At 47.4% G+C, this 20,296-nt stretch overlaps 1 protein-coding gene across 2 annotated transcripts in view; it reads left to right on the top strand.

The window, feature by feature from the left end:
* Positions 1–20,296, top strand: part of LOC115910068 (cat eye syndrome critical region protein 2) — a 93,672-nt gene that overhangs the window by 63,503 nt on the left and 9,873 nt on the right. The window contains exons 3-11 of one of the 2 annotated variants that reach the window (XM_030959888.1): positions 5,734–5,917; positions 6,610–6,749; positions 7,214–7,318; positions 7,916–7,965; positions 10,245–10,414; positions 11,136–11,213; positions 15,978–16,134; positions 19,842–19,971; positions 20,256–20,293. In XM_030959888.1, coding sequence (XP_030815748.1) covers positions 6,694–6,749; positions 7,214–7,318; positions 7,916–7,965; positions 10,245–10,414; positions 11,136–11,213; positions 15,978–16,134; positions 19,842–19,971; positions 20,256–20,293 — 784 coding nt within the window. In that variant the 5' untranslated portion in view covers positions 5,734–5,917; positions 6,610–6,693. Of the gene's footprint in view, positions 1–5,733; positions 5,918–6,609; positions 6,750–7,213; positions 7,319–7,915; positions 7,966–10,244; positions 10,415–11,135; positions 11,214–15,977; positions 16,135–19,841; positions 19,972–20,255; positions 20,294–20,296 lie in introns of those variants that run through there. The other variant, XM_030959889.1, reaches the window with a different exon arrangement.

Genomic DNA, 20,296 nt, shown 5'->3' with positions numbered 1-20,296 from the left:
AAACAAGAGACTTAAAACACTGTCAACATGATAGATATTCTAGCTAGTGGGTCCAGGCAATTATTTGGCATCTACACTTTCAGAAGGCTTATTTGTGTGTGCCAGCAGTGTCCAAACATTGTTGGTTAAATTTTGTCTCAAATATTTCAGCTCCTTACTCTAATGTTTCCTTTAATCCAATATTTGCTCCCATAGGACCAGAGATTTTGTGAGGGGTGGGTTTTAGGGTTTTTTTTTAGAGATGTGTGTGGGGGAGGGCTTGTAAAAAAATTGGCAGCAGTAGACCAGATAGGGCAATGTGCTGTGACAGTAATTCCACACTTGGGCCATGGCATGCTGCCTGCAGGAAGCACAGATTGACACGGGGACTCTCTTACTGAATCAGTGTTTGGTTTAGCTTTTGTTTGTTTGGCTTGATTTTGTTTACAGTTTTCCAGCCAAGATTTGATTTACTTTGGAGTCTTTAAAACTAAAAGCACAAGTGACTCCGCTTCCTTTGGGCATGAGGATAAAAAAAATAAGCATTGTGTGTCTGTACACATAATTCCAGCCCCAATTTGTTCAGAAGGAATTTCACATTGAGTTTGCTCCTACAGGGTCCCTGTGGGGCTGGGGTCTCTAGGTGCAGCTGTTCCCTGCCAAACGTGCACACCAGAAGCTCCAACCAAATTTTTCCATATATCCCATCAGCTCTGTGAAATTCTCACCCTCTGTTCCTGAGGTCTCCAAACGAGCCCCTCTAGGAAGCTGGGCACGGTGACGGGAGAAGTGGCTAAGCTTCTTTTTTCTGACAGCAGAGCGTGACCCCACACGTTCAAAGCCAGGGAGATGGGAAGGGTGCCTCTCCTTTGAGCAGGGGAAAACACTGGGATTGCCAGGCAGGGGGAGGAGTCCTCAGCTCCCCTCTCTGGAGCACAGAGAAACCTCCCTCTTTGGGAGGCAGCCGGGCAGCAGATGGCCGGGCTGCGGCGCTGAGCTGTCAGGGCTGGATCATTTCTCTGGCTGCTCTGGGCGCTGATACCCATGGTGGGGAGAGGAGCCCCTCCCTCAACTTGCTCCATCTTCTTTATGCCCTGATTTTTCTGCAGCTGCTGCTAAAGATCACAGGCAACTTGAGCTGCAGCCTCGGTGGTACTCTTGTGGATTGTCTGACGCTGTTCCTCCCCTTTGACACAGATGTGCTGGGTCGTGTCCTTCCCTGTGCCCCAGATTTCTCTTTGTATATGCAACATACGATTAAAACTTTCAACCACAGTTGCAATTCAGCTTCGACCTCCTTTCTAATCTTTGCAGCAAAAGATAGGGACCTCTGACAACAGCCCTGTGGTTTCAGAGTGTAGCCAGGGATAAGACTAAGAATTGCGCTGGGCTCTTGAAAAATCATCTGCATCCACGTGGGATGTACCACATAGATATGCATGTACCATTCCACCACTGCCCCACTACAGCTATCCAAATTGCTTTGCACATCAGGGGGCAACTGCAAAGCAAGGGATGTTTTGACAAGTGAGGGAAAGTTTATCTGTTTTATGAAATATTAATGGTGCTAGTCAAGTTGGCATGGGAGAAGTTTTAGATCTGCAGAGTTCTTCGAGGTACCTTTTCTGATCTGTTGTAGCTGATCTCTGTAGTACTTTTCCTTGGTTACTGAGCTGTGTGGAAGCTGCCTGTGCTACACATCAGGAAGTGGTTGAGAGGTGGTGAGAGTCGTGGCCCGTGGTCTCACACTTTTCTTGTAAATTGTTTCTGAGACTCCCAATCTACTTTCAGAAGACGGTTGGTTTTCCTTTGGACACATGCCCTGAGACAGAATGTGCCCAGGTACCAGTTCAACCTCCTTGGGAATGCTCCAGTTTGTAGAGAAAAGGACATGACTGACCTGACACTGCCTCCACTTGCTGAGTGTTTTTACACATCTCAGTGATGCTGAGAACCTCTGGAGAAGAGATACATCTGTCTCCTCAGCTCAGTGATTTCCTTCCTGCCCTCTTCCCACTGACAAAAGAGATTTTGGAGGTTCTCAGCTGCAGCAGAGACTCTGTAGGACTTTCAAGTGTATTGGTGTCCTACTGCTGAGCTTGAAAGAAGGGTATTTAACAGACTGTATCCAGGTAATTCCATTCCTGCATCCAGTCTCTCTGATTCTTGGGTTTTAATTTTATAGGTAATTCTAAACAATTATTCCTGGGCATTTCTGCTTTGAGCATGGAAGAACCCCAAGGGCAGGGTTCTCATAGATTGCTGTCCTCCCTGCATATTTTCTTTTCCAAACCAAGAGAACTGTTTCAGAAACTTTTTCAAAGGGAAATATAAGAGATGGGGTAAGTGAAACTAGCTGTAGGTGTGGCAGACAGGGTGAAGACGAGCACCATACATTTGTCTGGAGAAAAGAGGTCGGTTCCCATTAAGAAGGAAAATATAAATTGGGTAAGATTGAGAGTGATTGGGAATGCCTTACGACATCTGTTTCCCATCTCTGGTTCTTATTTCTATCCTTATTCAAAGCGACAAATGCACAGTAGCTGTCTTTGAAAATTGATGGGGGTAGGAACTCAAAAGTACTCTTAAGAACAGAGCTTGTAATGCACTGAACACCGGGTGGACGGCGGAAATTTCTAGTGTTAGCCACTTATGTGAAAGTCAAACTAAAACCAAATTGGTTAAATCAACAGAGCCAGTCCCTAGGGGGAAGGAGAGTTACATAGGCAAAGATTTCAAATGATCTTCTGGAATTAAACAGCTTCCTGGATCAGCTTTCTTTGAGAGCAGCCAAAATGATAAAGCAAGATAAGTGAACTCATGCAAGTGGTAAAAGTATCTGTCTGAGCCATGCCTTCCTGCTTTTTTTTAGGTAGGAAAAAAAATAGGAGTAGATAGAACCCTTTTACTTTTGTGGTTTCTTCCTGGCAATCCTTTTCATCCACTAGTTATTCAGGATCCTAGGGAAACTGCTTTTTCAGTCCATTTTATTGGAAATAGCCAGAACCACTTTATCAGATTTGATGAAATAATCATCTGCCTTGAGCTCTGGCAGAGTTGAAGAACTGAACTTGTGGGGCTGAAACTCAAATGCTGTCTGAGAGCTTACAATCATTTGCCTTCTGGTTCTGGACTAAGCATCCAAATACAAGCGATGCTTTACTGCTTTCAGGAAAAGATGTTCTAGTCACTGTTTCTGTTCTGGGTAGACAATCAAAGCTGCTCTCTTCTCTTCTCTTCTCTTCTCTTCTCTTCTCTTCTCTTCTCTTCTCTTCTCTTCTCTTCTCTTCTCTTCTCTTCTCTTCTCTTCTCTTCTCTTCTCTTCTCTTCTCTTCTCTTCTCTTCTCTTCTCTTCTCTTCTCTTCTCTTCTCTTCTCTTCTCTTCTCTTCTCTTCTCTTCGCTCCGCTCCGCTCCGCTCCGCTCCGCTCCGCTCCCCTCCCCTCTCCTCTCCTCTCCCCTCCCTCCCTCCCTCCCTCCTCTCTTTCTCTCTTTCTCTCTCTTTCTCTCTCTTTCTCTCTCTTTCTCTCTCTTTCTCTCTCTTTCTCTCTCTTTCTCTCTTTCTCTTTCTCTCTTTCTTTCTTTACTTTTTTTTAATCTAATGGCTTCTGTAAATATCTGACATTTAAGATACATTATCAAATACCACTCTTAAAAAGTCTGTAAAGGGAATCTATTATTGCCCCTTTTCCCAAGTGAAAGTCCTTCCTTGCTGGAAGTTACGTCTTGGGGTGTTTGAGAAAGACAATGCAGGAATGCACAGCTACTTCAGGTAGGTGTACTGTGTACTGAATATCTCACTTTAAAAAAGGATGTTTGCTGTAGTTTCCACCCTAAAATTACTACTTGAGGCAGTTCTGAGGCATTTCATAAAATGTCAATCCTCTCTTTGTGACTGAACTTTGTCAGCATAGGGGGCTGTTCCAAGTTATATTTGTCTGACAATACAACAATATGTGAAACAACAATACTTGGGAACACTGATGCTTTGCCTGTGTCATGCAGATGGAGCAAACTCCAGGTTGCAGAGGGCACTAGGTCCAGGTACACCCAAGCATCTGTTGTTAAATACAACCAGAGGGCTCATAACAGTGGTATGGTGAGAGCAGATATCTCTGGGAGGTCAGCTTGCATTTGACGTCAGAAAGAAGCAGGCTGGTGAGGAGAGATCTGCAGGGTGATCTGTGCTTCTCTCTACCCAAGGAGGAAGGGAAATGCTGCCAGGTGGACATGGCTTGAGGCATCTGTTCCCTCATTCTCACAGTCACTGTCCAGTCGTGGTCCTTGCAAAGAAGTCTGGTCTTTACCCAATGTGCAAAGACCCCTGTCTAATAGCTAACTTCTTGTTGACTTTTAATGATCTTTCTTCAGCTGGATCACACTCCTCCACCTCTTTGTTAAAATATAATAGCTTTTGTAGAAGTTAGCAATTTCTCAGGGAAATGCAATTCTGTAGTGCTGGCGCTGTTCCATTAATCATATAGAGTAATCTGCTTGTGCCAAAAACCTATCAAGTGGAGCTGCCTTTTTGAGAGCTGGTGGGAATGTGTACCCAGTGGTGTTCTTGCTGGCATATGGACTTCCCGTGTGTGCAAGAATGGCTGGGGCATGGGGGGGTCCCCTTTTACACAACTCCAGCAGGCTGAGTGAGCCTGGCAACTCTCAGGACTCAAAGTCATATGGACAGATCTTCAGAAAGTTTTATATTTAGGAACATGGCCCTTTTTCCTGAAATTCCTTCCCCTGACATTTTGGGCATTCAGAGTAAAGGCTTAAGTCTCAATGAAATATAGACAGGAGTTCTTTTAGCCATAAGCTCCATCAGTGGTCTTAAATGTGTCATATAGGGACATTCACTCTCAGTGCTAGATGAGGGTGAGAAATATCTGCTTCCCTGGGTTTTATAATGAACTGCTGGCAGTGAAAGTAGGACTTAATGTGACCCAGCTAGAAAATCAGAAAGATCATTTTAATAGTAATGTTTATTAAGAGCTCAAGTGTTCAGCTTGATGATCTGGGAGAGTACAGACAGGGGAGTCCTCTGTACTGACTCCTTTTTGGGAGGTGCACTCCCATTGGGGATGAGCCTTGTTGTGTGGCAGTGTCCAAGCCACATGTGTGAGGTGGGCTGTGCAGATGTCCTGCCAGAGCCACCAGTGGAGGAACAGGCAGAAAGTGGCAGCACCTGTGGGGATGGAGAGAGAGGAGGCCAGGGACTACATACAGCAGCAAAGTGGGGAGGAAGCAATCAGCTATGCAAAGTCTCAAGCTGCTGAACCACGCATGAAAATTTCTTTAGAAGTTGAGAGGAGCAGGACTTGGCAATGACAGATGTGAAGGGCAAAGGGAAATCTGAAGAAAATTGTCTCCACATCAAATGGTACAAGTTGGAAGGGGAGCAGACTCAAATTTTGTTGCACCCCATTTTAGTTAAGGGTGGCTGTTGATGCTAGCACAAGGCATTGCCCATGGGGATAGAAAGGAGATGAGTTGCTACCATGTTTGGCTCATTCTGCTTAGAAAGAAATAAGTCTGTGTATAAAAAGCTGCCTGTGACATGATATCCTGTGATGTTGCAATGAGATTGCTGTGTTTTGGGAATGTGAATGATGGAGCTGCACCCACCATAGCCAATGGTTTTCCTTCGGGTGCTCTCTGTCTCTGCATTGTGTTGGTTGCAGTTGCTTGGTGCACCAGGTGTTTCTGGACATGGCAAACTACAGTAAGTGTGTGGGATTCTTTTCTTCCTTGGTTAGATCCCAGACATTTCACAGCTACCTGGAGGACATCATCAACTACCGCTGGGAGCTGGAGGAAGGGAAGCCCAACCCTCTGAGGGAGTGCACTTTCCAGGAGCTGCCCCTGCGCACGCGGGTGGAGATCCTGCACCGCCTCTGCGACTACCGCCTCGACGCAGACGATGTCTTCGACCTCCTCAAGGTGCTTTGGGCAGCAGGGAGGAGGGAAACTGTGCGGCCACAGAAGCTGGGCCAGATCAGAATCTTCCTGGGATGAGAAGGGGTCACAGTGGGTCAGCAGATCCCTTTGCCCTCCTCTGCCTTGCTCAGAACTTGGGCCCTTGTCCTGTGTGGATGTATTCATAACATGGGAGTCACTAAGGAAGTTGGCTTCATTGGCTACTCTTTCTGCCAAGAGTGAATTTGGAGGTGCTTTAATGGTAATGGCAGGGCTGTGAGAGTAGAGACTGCTGCCTTGCTGAGGGATGCTGTGAGATGAAAGGATGGGGATGAAGTATACTGGGGGAGCTGGGGGAGGGTAGAGCAGGGGAGGGGGGGAGGGAGCTTCTCAGGGCTGTGCGTGACTGTCGCCAGCACTAATTAGACCTTCCCTGTCAGGAGCACCAGAGATGAAATGTTAAAACGAGAGAGGCCATTCAAATTAGAGATGCCAATCTAAATCCCTCCCTGGACAGAGAGAGAACGTCATCTTCCCCCTGGAGTAACATTTTCCCAGCTCGGCCGGGAGGAGCAGCTGTACTGCTGCTGTGGCATGGTGGGAGGGAAGGAAGGAGGGAGGGAGGTGTTTACCGAGGGGTGTCATCATGTTTTGTGTGACAATGTGGCCGCTTTTCAACTTGTCACCGTCTGGCGGGGGGCTCCCGGTGGGCGCAGGGCTTGGACGCCGACAGCCTGCGCGTGGAGCCGCTGGGCGAGGACAGCAGCGGCGCCCTGTACTGGTACTTCTACGGCACCAGGATGTACAAGGAGGAGCCGGTGCAGGGCAAACCCAACGGGGAGCTGGCTGCAGACAGGTAACAGCCCCTCACACACCCCCTCCCGTGTCTGGGTGCAGGGGCGACAGCCCAGGCTGGAGGGGACTCCTCCGCCTGACTGCTGTTGTGCCGGGGGGAGTGGGGCCTGGGGAGGGGCAGTGCGGGCGGGACCCGAGTTGCCAAGCAGGCTGGGGGCTGCCATGCAGCCATGCATTGTGTCCAGGCAGCCTGCAGCCTTTGTGGCACCGGCAGAGCCTGCTGTGGGAGCGATGCTGCCTGCCCCACCGCATTCCTGCCTGTCTGCCCCGCACCGGCGGCTCCCAGACCAGGCTCCCAGCCAGTGGGAATCCCTCCTCTCCCCTCCCCGTCCTGTTGCTGCTCTGATTTAATCCCTCCTTTGGTTGGGATCCTAGCAGCTGTTCCGATTTCTGTGCCCTTTTCCCATCCTGCCAGCCCCGGTTGCCTTGCTGGCAGATATTCATGGTGGTTTTGCCATTTTTCAGGGTATGTGGGGGGCAGACAAACACCCCAAATGTTCCTGGGAAAACGGGCAAGAGACGAGGGCGACCTCCAAAGCGGAAAAAACTACTGGAGGAAAATTTGCTGAGGTATGGAAGGGTTCTTCCTGCAACAAATGTAAAATACATACATTCCCAGAGGGACGTATAATGTATTTCTGTGGTTCCCCCAATAACTGTGCATATACCATGCAGCCATCATTTCAAAGCAACTCAGAAGTGAAACAAGCTCAGACTTGGTGGATGCTTTGATTACTCTCCAAAGCGGATTCTGACTGAGCTTTGGTGAAACAGTGGGCATCACTCTTATAACCACCTCACTTCAAATGCAGTTCCACCATGCAATGCTAGGGAATTTGCTCCTGATAAAGAATACTTTCATTGTTTGGCTTGAGGCCAGAAACTCTGGACACTCGAGTCCATATAGATTTTGGGATGCTTCCCTTAAGAACTGAGATACCGTACTTGCCAAACTTCATCCTCCACCATTCACTTACAAAAACTTTACAAAGCTATGATAAATATATATTTGTAATATGTATCAAATGCGTGTTCTGCAGTGTTCTTTTCAAGGTTTTGCTCTGCACTGGATAATTGTGGTGTTCCCTATTCTTCTTTTCAGAAACAGCTGCATTTTGGTGATGTGATGTACTTATCGTATCACTCCTTTGCTTTCTTTTTTGGCAGGGAGAAGGCAGAAGAAAGCTTGCTTATCCACGAGACTCAGATAAGAAATGGTAAAGAGATTTTGCAGTATTGGGGTTGAAACCACCCACTAATAAGACTCTTAAATTACTAAAACCCAGAGAGATGCCGGAGAGACAACCCAGCCTTTCTCAGGAGAGTCCTTCTGCTGGTGGTTGGGGCCAGGTTTAGAAGGAGGGATTTGTGTTACAGACTGCCTGGCATTTTAGAGCCTGGGCACCTGCAGGCTTCCTATTTTGTCATGGCTGAGTTTGCCATGGAGAAACCTAACCTTCTGGGATGCACTGGAATTCAAGGGCTCACCTAAAAAAGCAGGCTGCTAATGGTCCTCAATCTCCCAGGGGTAAGGTGAAAACACACCCCTCTTGTTAGCAGGTGTTTTTTCAGATGGGGAAGAGAGTCAAGTCAGTGATGCTAAGATAGGGAAGGAAGAACCTTTTTGATCCTCTCACTTTTCCTTCTTCGTGGCCATTGGGTAGCTGAGAGGGGTATACAGTGTCTTGGGGGTACCCAGCTAAGGGTTAACGAGGCGAAAAGCAAGTTAGCAACATGATGTGAAAGTGAGTTCAAGGGAGCTGGGACTCATTTGTCATACATGTGTATCCACTGGCTTCCACAAAACCCAGGGACTCGGCCTGCCTGTTGCCTTGCAATAAAAGGCAAGGCTGGCATTGTCTTTCCCGTGCCTCCTTCCATTTGCTCTTTGTCTTCAGATTTCCTGGCGGCCACTCCGGCTTCTCCGGAGCCGGGCAGCAGAGCCGGAGCGATGCGCGTGAGGCACTGGGGGTTTTATCAGATCATTGTCTTCAGCAAATTGTGTCACTTCAGCTGCAGAGTAATCTTCTGCTGGCACAAAGCAGTGCCTCAGTCCTGTTTGCTATTGAAATGAGTTGTCCATGGGCAGCTGGCAAGGGAATGAGAAACAAGGATGCAGGCTCTGGGGGCAGGATGCAGGTAAGCTCCCTGCTGCACGTGGGCAAGGGATGGATGGCTTTGTGTAGAGAGCAGCAGAGCCAGCACAGGGCTGGCCCTTTGCTGTCTCAGTTACCAATCCCCAGTGCATTCACAGCGCTGAAACTCTGTGCCACAGCCACTGCACCCCAGGCACCTGACAGAGGGCAGGTCCTGGAGAGAGCCTGCAGCTTTCCAGCCTTCCTGGGACAACCTGACAGCTTGCATTCAGAGCCACTCGCAGCTCAGATCCACAAAGGGCCCACAGTCAGGTTCAGCTTTTTTACTTCTTTTTGTTTTTCATTGTTAGTTTGCTTGAAAATGTGTTCAGAAGGTGCATGACATCTGCCGGTGGTGCTGAAGACCATTGCTTTCTTTCTGGGAGCCAGTGGTTAGCCCTAGAAAAGTCTGGAGGGAGTTGAGAACCCCCCAGCCTGAAGGTGTTTGATCCTAAACTTTCCCCACTCTAGGAAAAAAAAAAAGAAGGGCAACAGCCTTTTTCTGCTCAGAGAGCATCCTGGGGCAAAAGCATACAAGTTGCAACCCATGAGGCTTCCCTGCTCTGTGTACACATTTGTGGAGCAGGAATCACATTCCCTATCTCCAGGTGGGTGTTCCAACCACGATGCAAGAGAGCCCTTCCTTCACAATTAATATTCAAATGTTTCACGCAAGGTGGAACAGCTCTCAAAGTGTCTTGGTGGTTGGGACATGCTTCAGAGCAGTGGGTGATCTGCTTCAATCCCACTCTGGATCGAGCAGGGATGGGATGTGAACTTTTGGAACTTCCCCTCATCTGGCACCCTGATGAACCCTGTCCTTCGCTTCCTCTTCTGCTCTTTTAAGTGCCTGCAAACAAAATATTTCATTTGCAGGGAGCAGGAGGACTTTTTTCACTGTAGAAATGGTTTGCAGTGCTTTAAAAAAAAAAGCTTATTTCAAATTACATTATTTTTTGATGACTTTATTCTGCTGCCAGACTAAATCAGGCATTTGCAGTTCCCTATGTCCTGCTCTGGCTGACAGCCCCCATTACAAAAAACAAATTAAATTCTTTTCTCCAGTCTGCAATAACTGGAATGTGGGCTTGCTACAGGGATGTCACACTACCTGTGTGTTGCCATGTGGCACCATTATTTCTTCCCCTGAGTACTTCCTCTCTATCTTGGCATCACTCTCGGAGTTAGCAGTGCTTCTGGTACATGAAGAGAGCTTTGGGTCTACAGCAAATGGAATGTTTTCTGTAACAGTGGCCTTTGCCAGTGTCTTTTGCTCTTCCTGAGCCCTGAGGAGAGAAGGGATTGAGAGGAGCTGTTAGTCATAACTGCTGTGGAGATAACATCCTTTCATGTTTTTGAAGGGTCCCAGGGGCCTGGCCGTGGGACATGGTGGTTGCTGTGCCAGACGGAAGAGGAGTGGAGGCAGGTCACAGAGAGCTTCAGAGAGAGGACTTCCCTTAGAGAGAGGCAGCTCTACAAACTCTTGAGTGAAGACTTCCTGCCGGAGATCTGCAACATGATTGCGCAGAAGGTGAGGAGACATGACATCCTGTTTACCTCTCTTTGACCACTTCCAAGAGCATGGATGCTTGCTGAGTGAAGGAGAGCTAAATCCAAGCAGCCTGCCAGCCCGTTCTGCTCCCTGCACCTACAGCCTGCAAGTGCCATGGATGTTGGGGCTGTTGAGGATGTGTGGATGGGAGGAAGACTGTCCCCCATGCAGTGGCAGTGCTGGAGTTGGTGTTCCAGGATCTGGTTGGTGATTGCACAGCAGTGTAGGTAGGGTGGCTGAAGGGGTTACTGTCTTCAGCCTGTCCTGTGGCCCTTTCCTGCTAGCAGGGGATCTCTGTGCTTTTGAACTGCTGCGATTTACAGCCTGGCTTTTTTATGCAAACTGCCTGTGATTCCACTTTTACTGCCCTTTCTCTGCTGGCTTTGCTGAAGGGGCGCTGGCTGCTTAGCTGTCCTAGCTAAGCCCCAAAACTCTGAAGGGTGTTGTCCGTCAGCTGAGTGTTTCCAGGTGGGACAGATCTGGAAAGGGATCCTTTGGCTGGATGGCTTTGTAAAACAGGCTCTGCAGTCAGCGTGCTGTTCTTGGATTGAGTTCAGTTTGCTTGTTTGCTACCCTTGTAAAGCTAATAGGGATTTCATGGTCACTTCTAGCCCTCAGAGTTTCTCCTGCCAGTGTCACCGATGTGCCCTAATTTCCTCCACTCTCTTTTTCCTTCCCTCAATTCTCAACCCTGTTTCAGGAGAAGCGTCTGCAGCGGACAGAGTTTTCTCCCAGGTGGATGTCTGACCATCAGCCCATCAAACCAATCAAGCAGGAGGTGAGGGGGGGTGCGAGGGGGAGGACGACGGAGGGAGGCAGAGCAGATGCCTCCTGGGGGAAGAAATAAACCGCAGCATCGCCATTCAGTGGGAAGGAGTCGCTTGAAAGTGCCTGTGCTGAAAGAGAGATGGGTGGTAATGCCCGTCAAAGGCAGGCTGACACCCGGGGTTTCTATGGCGAGCAGGGAGGTGCTGCCCTCTGGATCGCACAGGGAACCGGCCCCGCCGCAGACCCCGCTGCAGCTGCATATGGAAATCTGCGCTCAGTCTGGGGAATTCCACTTCAATGAAAGTGCTGGCACATTTGAGGCAGTTCAAAGAAAAGTTGAAGAAGGATGAGAGGGCTAGAAGAACCGGCTTACAAAGGGAAATGACAGAAATTCAGCCAAGGGGAAAACGTGAGGCTGCAAACACATGAGGGTGTAGATAGCGCCGAGGGAGAGAATGACTGATGCAGTATGGAGCTGAGCTAGGAGGGGGTCAGCTGGAAATGGAAGTCACAATTTAGGCTACTTAAAGAAATGCTTATCAAACTGCAGCCTTGTGGGCTCAAACGGCGCTTTCCGTGCCTCCTCACCCTCATCTCCTCTCTACCCCATCAGTGCAACAGCACTGCTGCTGCTTGAGAGTCTGTGCAGTGAACCAGACCCAGGAAAATGACTGGAGTTAAATATAACCTTTTTCTTTGGTCGGGGTTATTTTTAACATAGATCAGTTTTCCGATCCACTTCACCACACAGCCCCTAACAGGCACACCAGCACAGGCAGGGACACGGGGCCGTGGAGGTGGGGGGTGTTTGAACTGGCAACTGCTACCCAAAGCAATCGGTCAGACAACACCAGATTAGCCTCAGAGGAAAAAATTCTCTCAATTCTATCAGGCTGAGGCATAATCTCTTGCGTAGATGTAATGGAAACATAGTTACCTGGTGTTTTGTCAAACCCTGGGAAATTAGGCTGCAGGGAATATGCCATGTGAGCTAGAGTCAGGGTTCCCCCAAAACAAAGGAGAAAGTACGGGTCCCTGTGCAATAAATGTAATTACTTAGAAACAGATGAATAAAAGGAAGGAAGAACCTCTCATCATGCTGCAGATAAAAGCCTGCCGAGAGGAAAATGAGACCCCAGCAATGGTCAGTTTGAGGCCAGAATTGCTCTCTGCAAAGCCCACCATGCAGGAAGCACAGGGACACGTGTTTGTTCACAGGCAGCAGAAATCCCAGAGGAGGAGGGGAGTGGGAAACACATGGAGCCTGAACGATGCTAATCAGTACCGCAGGTGCTCCAGGTCTGCAGCAGCAGAGGGCTGTTAATTGCTGCCTGTGGGCCAGTGAAACCTTTCCAGCGAGCAGGGGCCCTCCTGGCACCCGCTGTGCCGGGACAGGGAGCCAGCCAGCGCCACAGTGGTGATGGTCACACTGCTCCCCAGCAGGATGTGGCAGCCATCCCTGCCATGGGACAGCCAGGGAAGTGCCAGCATGTCTGATGGCTTGTTCCTTAAACCAGGGTGGGCAGCCGGCGAGCCTGGGGGAGAAAACCTCAGCCTGGTACAGGTGACCTCTTTCTCCTGGCTGCTGCTTGAGTTGGAGATGTAACTGCTCCATGGGCTCCTGATCCTGCGGGGGATTTCTCAACAGGTGGTTCAGATTAGCTCCTCATTAAGAGCCGCCTGAGCAGCACCCTCATTAGGAGAGCGCTGTGGAAACCTGAGCAGGGAAGGTTTGGCGGATGAGGGGCCAGGGCTCTCAGGGCACCCGCGCCTTCTGGCCTTCTGCCCCTGAAGTCTGATACCCAGTGTCTGGAGAGCAGAGCTAAAGGCAGGAGTTTGGCTCTTTCAGAGTCTCAGGGCAGGGGACAGCAGTGATGTTGTGTCCTGGAGTGCTCTCTGCCGGAGGGAAGGAGGCGGTGATGCCTTGGTCGCTGTGGTGTTTATCCTCTGAGCAGGGAGGAAGCTGGAGAAGTGTCCTGTCCTTTTGCCACCTCCTTTTGCCTCCTCCGTGGTCAGGAAGGAAGTTTAACTTGTGCTTGGTTCTTGCTTTTGTCATTCCAATAAGTGTGTGCTTCCACCAATCCACTAGGAGTTTACTGGTTCGTGTTTGTCTATTTTTTTAACCCTGAGTTGAGCACACTCGTCCACAATGGACTTAGGTGGGACAGCAGGCAGAGGTGCCTCTGGAAATCGGTTGTTTCTGTGTCTGAACTGTCTCAAAGAGCCCATGCAGCACTGTTGCTGCCCTGCAAGTGCTGCAGGAAGTGCGATTGTGGATGTCTACTGCAGTCCTTGGGGCTCACTACACTGTGTTTGTGGTTTCTGCTTTTCCCTTTGCTTTCTAGATCTGGTAGGATGACACCCTCTCCTTTGTTTAAAAGTGCTTTGTTGATGCCATATTTGTGTTGGCTTGCTCTGGAGCATGCTGTGGATCCTGTGTCATGCCATTAAAGCTGAGGGTGCTGAGTGTGCCCTGCAGGCTTGGAGAGGTTCTGGTGTGAGCACTGCAGCTCGGATGTTGTGTTCCTGTTTCCTTAGGGTATGAATGGTGGAAGCTGTATTAATCCAGGGAAAGGGAAGGTCTCACCTGTGTACCAGCAATCAAAGAAATGTTTATGTGCAGGCGGGCTTACATCTACTGGTTTGAGAATGTAAAGGCTGATGGTCACATCCTCATTAAAATATCTTTGCATACTAAGTTTGGTGGCAGGTTCCTGCTCGTCTCTTTCTCTTTACCTGGCTCTTTTGGTTCCTATTGCAATTTAAAGATTTATCGAGAAAGTCAGAGGAAAACTGTTTGGCAGTGGTCAGGATCAGGTCTGAAAGGAAGTTGTTGGCAGCTCACAAGTAGCAATTCAGATGGCAGAGCTTTTGAGAAAAAAAAGAATCAAAAGTGGACATGTAGAACCCAATTCTCTAGGTTCTTGACCTGTTGTCCTTGTCATAATACAGTCCTGGGCATCTTGGTGTTTGGATATTGATAGGGATGAAAGGTCTGAGAGACAACTGGAATAATCATGCCAAGGAGCTGAAAGGATTGCTTTATAAGAAAACATTTAATCTAACTGCAGAAATGTGGAAGTGTTAGTAAATGGCTGAGGAAGTCCATAAGGTAAAGGCTGGAATGTGACTGAAGAGAAGGAGAATTTATATTCAGCCAGAAGAGCATAACTAGGAATAATTGGATGGAATGAGGGGTTGAGAAACAAACTTCAAACTGATTGTGAGGAGAAGCTGGCTAATCTCAAGGCACCTGAACTCACAGAATGATTTCCCTAGGAAAGAGATAGATGAGTAAAGTGATAACATTTTGACAAAGATATCAAATGGAAAAGAAGAGAATAGTTCCCCCATGGTGAGATGAAGGTCTGGGTTTCACCTTAAAGGATCAGCACAGAGTAGGTGGGTTTTATTGTCCAGTCTGTCCCTAAATGCAGGATATGGTCTTAATTTTGTCAGTCAAGATTCGCATGACCCTCTCTTGGACACTTCTCTGTGACTGTTGGTGGTTGAAACATAATTCTCTTAATGTATTGTTTCTGCTGGTGATGATGCATGGTGCTCATCTACAGAAAACTGGAGTGGGAGTTTGTCGGGCAGCACAAGGCTGTGTAGGGGAAGGAGAGGCAGAGGGGGAATGAATGTGCAGTGAAACCAGACAACATTTGTAGGCGTTCATCAAAACACCCCCAGGTTCCATTCCTGGGCAATGAAACAAGGACAAAATAGTAATCGTGGTGCCAGAATTTTTTTTTCTTTTCCCTGGGGATTAATAATGGGCCTGGAGAAGTTGATGGTCTGAGCAGCAGCCAACGGACCCCGGCTGATTGCTAATCCTCAGGAAATGCCTTCTGCCTAAGTGGTGGTTGCTGGTTATTCCCTGCAAGTGAAGTTGGAGCAAACTGTATGTACATTGTTCTTTTCTGCTTGATATTCCCTGCTGATAAGGTACACATATCTTGGTCACAGGGGTAGGAGTGGCTGGTGGATGACTGATACATTTGTCTTAGAACTAAATTAAGGTAATAAAGATAATTCCACACTTCCATATACATACCTTATACTTTACTGGAGAAATAGGAACAGGCAGTCCCCGGTCTGGGAAGCCTGAAGTCTTAAGTAGGATCAAACACAGCCTTGCAGCCTGCTGGCAGTGGGGAGGTGAGAAAGTGGGGCAATAAAGAGCCAGGTGTCCTTGAATGAGAGAACTGGTTTTGGGACCCAGCAGGAAAACTGTCCAAACAAACAAATGAGAGCCAGTTCAGGGGAGATTAGCACACAGAAATTTTGAACAGGAAAGGAAAACATTCCTAATGATACCTTGACGCAGGGTTGTACCAGACGCTTTTCCTATTGAAGTATTCTGTGTTTTGCAGCAGAGACAGGTTTGGCAAAGTAGTCCTTCTCACACTTACAGTCGGGGAGCTCTGCTAGCTGGAAGAGGTAGAGGTGTTGTGTAAGGGTGTCAACAGCCTGAATCCTTTGCCCAGAAGGGAAGAGAAATGCGCACGGTGCATCCCTGACAGAATGGCAGCTTGTCTAACCCATCGCTTCTCCTTCCATTGTCCTTGTGTCAGTAGGATTTCATTGCTTGGCAAATAACTTCCCTTTCCATGTTGCTTTTCATCTAGGAAATCGTACATTCAAATCCTTTTTTTTTCCTCCCAGTCGTGCTTTGTAGGTGTGCTTTAATACCTCCTCCAAGTAAACCTGCCTCTGCTCAGCTTTCAACGAGCCACTGAGTTACAATTTTTGGTGCATCATTCTCTTACAGGTAAACCCAAATGTGCTGAGCTCAATGGAGAAGCAGAGGCGCAGAGAGGAAGAGGAGGAGCGCCAGATCCTTTTAGCAGTGCAGAAGAGGGAGCAGGAACAGCTGCTAAAGGAGGAGAGGAAGAGGGAGATGGAGGAGAAGGTCAAAGCAGTGGAAGGTAACATGGAACAGGAGTGGAAGCTTTCAAACTCACGACTGAGATCTTGAATTAAAGTCTGCCATTTGCATTCCTCCCCTGCCAGACTTGCTAATGAGAATCTTTTCTTGTGCTTACCTCTGATAAATTGGTCTGACTGTAGTTTCTTTTCCTTTGTCTGTCCTCTCAGTGTTGGTGGCTGTTCTCTAGGGCACCTTTAGACTGTGTTGTCTTCTTCAAATTGTGCTAATTTTCTTCCTTGTCCCAGCTGTCAAATTTTTTTCTCCCGCTATTCATGTTGTTTCTCAGTTCTCCCCACTTGCCTCCTCGTGATTTCCCTGTGTGCAGGATTAGCTTGCTTAGCTCTCACTGGGATAGCATTTGGTTGTTTTGGCCCAATGCATGATGAAAGAAGAATTCCCTTTGAGGTGAAAGGGAATGGGATAACATGGGAGTAGCAAGAGTAGTATTTTTATATTACTCCTGGCCTTACCAATTGGAGAACTAAAGATGAAGGGACCAGGCTGCATAGAGCGCCAGAGGTGGCAATTTCAGCTGTTGGTTTAAAAATTTTGTGGTTAATGAATTAAATGTTGATTTAAGCTGTTCTGGAGCAAACAACCATGTTGTGTTGAATACAGCAGATCAAGGCACAGAGAGCAGGCAGTACATGTAGGTGTGGGTGTCAGAGCAAGCTCATTTCTGACCACCTTCTCTCTGTTGGCCTCCCTTATGGGGGATTCCTTTAGCTGCTGCTTTAGCCACAGTGACTGGCTGGGCTGTTGTAGTTCCATGGAAAAGCTGAACGTCCTCAGAAAGCTGTGGCAATGTGGAGCAGTATCAGTAACATGAGTCCCAAAGTGGATAAGGAATCAGAAAAGGAAAAAAAATATTAAATTCATGCTACCCTTGTAAACTTTCCAAAATGAAACAGTTTGGTACCAGATGTTTGGTAGGAGTTCAGATGTTACCTAAGAATAGCTTCTTTTACCTGCTTACCTTTCTAACCATTAGAAAAACCAATTACTTCCTTGGCCTTTGTGTATTCCTGGTTGCTAGTCCTAGCTAATCAGGTGTTTTAAATCTAGACTCATCCAGCTCCCATATCTGTCACAGATATCCGTTTCCCTTGGCAAATTGCATATTCTCTGTGGTTTAATGCTTCATCTTTATAGACAAAATTAGTCTTGTAGTTCCACAAGAGCTGCAAAGATAAATGTTCCTGTAAAATGGTTTTGGTTTGGTATAAGCCACTTCCTTTTCTGAGTAAATGCAATCATTACATCACTGGATTCAAAGGCATCAGTCATGCAAAGAAACTGGTGTGAGGTTGAGCCTTTTTTAAGCCAAGTTAGCATACATTCTTGCTTTTATTGGCACAGGTGCTTTAATTTTGTTTTGTGCAGTTTCTTTCACTTAGTTTAAACTCTCTTCTAGTCCATTTAGACTTAGTCAGGAGAAGTCTTCTTTTAAGCTGATGCAAAAGCTGTTTGCAAAGGCTATTTTGACTTGTTCAGTTCAATCACTGCAGTATTTTTTGTCCATAGAACCAGCAGCTCTCCAGGTAAAACTTAATGAACTTTTCTTAATGAACTTTTCTTAGTGCCAAGCACTCCCACCACTGGCATTTACTGTCATGGCAGTTCTTATGATGGAGGGGAAATGATTTGAAAGTTATGTCATTTGTTTTACTTGGTTCAGACTTGTTAACACTGGACATCCAACAACAGAAATTTTAGGCTAACAGAGATTTTCTTTTAATTTTCAGTCTGTTTGGAATGTAATATTAATTTTATATGGCCTTCTGTAGAGGGGAGATATGAAAAATATCTTCTCTGTGATGAATTTCACCTTCTTCTCAGTTTTGGATGGTATTCCTGTTTTAACATCACATTCCTGTTTCCAGCCCAAGATTACACTTCCCCCAACTCCAACACAGCCCCCAGGTAGCAAGTTTCCTGCTGGGCCCATCTGTACTCTCCTGAATTTATAAGTTAGGGAAGCTTTCTAGATTTCTACCACAACAGCAGGCTAGTGTTTCCCAGTTCTCTTTCCAGGTGCTGCTTCAACATAATCTCTCACATATATGAGTTTCTAGCTGGTTGCGGTACTTTTTGGGGCATTATTTAGGTTTTGAAAGCTTCTGGGTAGGACTTGACCTGGGCCAACAGTAAGAGAATGAGCTCTGCCAGTGATCTTGAACACACAGTGTTAATCACTAGCTGTGGTAGAGGCTCCTGCTATTAATCCTAGCTGAGATCTGGTACCAGAGTAGCACTCCTCGATTCCTCTCAGTTTGCCGGGTCAGATCCTTGATAGACATTGGTGGATTTCTAAAATCTGCACCATCTTTACCTCTCGGCTGCTGTTGTCATGAGATTTTCCATTTGCTACCAAAATAATCACTTCATGCTCTCCTCAGCTTTCTCACTTAGGCATCCATTGCAATGCCATCTAAGGATTGCAAATTATATGAATGAAGCATGAATTCTGAACAGTGCTTGGACAGACTCAGATATTCTCTGTTACCTGAAATGGGGTGTTGGACATCTGGTCATGCAACTCTCTTAGATTCTGTGGGACACCGTAGATGCAAATCCTATAATCCCAACTTCCGTGCTACCCTGAGTCTTCTAACAAGAAATTCAAGCTTTCCTTTACCAGTCTTTGACATATCTGCCAATGAATGTCCCTACAAACACTCACCTTGTAGCTGTTCCTACTTTTCTTGTGCTCTCAACTTCCATCCCAAATTTATTTTCAACTGACAGAGTAGGACTTTAATAAGCTTAACCAGCTCCACCAGAGCTGATATCTCTTCAGTAGTTGGCATTTTCCAAAGGCAGAGCCTCTCCTAGAGGGTGTTAGCCAAGTCCTCCCTCATCTTTCTTTCACTCTGGGTGTTCCCTGACATGGCCTGTTCCTGTGACATCTCTCCCTGAACATTACTTCCACAGAATTCTGCTCCTACAGAAGGTTGGTCCAACTGCAGGTGTTTCACAAGTCAAATGAATTCAGATTTCCTATAAGAAAAAGGAAATGAGGTTCATAAGAGCCCATAAACTTTCTATTATGAAGCAATCTGTTGGCCAGCTGTCTGGTTGCAAACCACAGGTTATATTACCAGCATTGCTTCTTCCTGTGTCTCACTTCTTTAAACAAAAGCTGTCCCAGTGGCCCTCGTGTGTGGCAACTTGCTCACTCTGGCTGCTGGCCATGAAGACCTACCTGAGCAATCTTCCCAAAGCCAGCCATGGAGGATAAAAATGACCCCAGTTACTCATTGCCACTCAGCTGGTAGAGCTCCCCTCCCTCAGCACTGCTCTTCATCCCATTCCGTGCAAAGGCAGCTGCCTCAAGTTCACCTGCCTGAGGTGACGCCGCTGAAGGAAGATAGCAACGAGGCAGCTCTTTCCATAGTGCTGAGCTGTGCCTAGGGCTGGGTGTTGAACTTCCCTCTTTGTACCACACCACTTCTGGAAGTTGCCTGAGGCAGCATCTGTGTCACAGTGGTGTTCCAAAATTGATGATTGTAACCAAGGAAGGATAAGGAGGTGTGTTGATGGTGCACTGTATTCTCACCTCACCTGCTCCTGTGCTGTTACTGCTTTTGCTGAAAGAACAAGACCATCTCACTGGAGCTCTTGAGAGCTGCAGGAGCACCTTCTGTTTCCCTGCAAAATGTGGGCAAAGAGTGCTGATTGGTTTTTCATCTCTTCCCACTGCAGAACGGGCCAGGAGGAGGAAACTTCGTGAAGAGCGGGCATGGCTGCTGGCGCAGGGGAAGGAGCTGCCCCCTGAGCTTTCCCATTTGGATCCCAGTTCCCCTGGCAGGGAAGAGCGAAGGACCAAGGACATGTGAGTACACAATGGGGCACTGCAGCACACAAGTGTATTGAAGCAAAGTATGGCAAGGAGAGGAGTGTGATCATTCACAGGAATGCAGAGGGAGAAGTGAGGATGGAGAACAGTGAGAGGAGTAAGCTGAGAAACATCTGGGTTTGGTCCATATGAGAGGAGTGTTTGTGAGGAGGCCTGCTGGCCAGCATTATGGCGCTGCATGGGTGGAGGAGAAGATGAAGTACAGAGCATGTCTTATCTATCCTCATTTTGCATATTCACTGTGGTGCTTCCCATTACAGCTTTGAACTGGATGATGAGTTCACAGCCATGTACAAAGGTT

This window comes from Camarhynchus parvulus, chromosome 1A (genome assembly GCF_901933205.1).
Source record: "Camarhynchus parvulus chromosome 1A, STF_HiC, whole genome shotgun sequence".
NCBI lineage: Eukaryota > Metazoa > Chordata > Aves > Passeriformes > Thraupidae > Camarhynchus > Camarhynchus parvulus.
The sequence above is the reverse complement of the archived record's forward strand: the minus strand, read 5'-3'. Positions and strand labels throughout refer to the sequence as shown.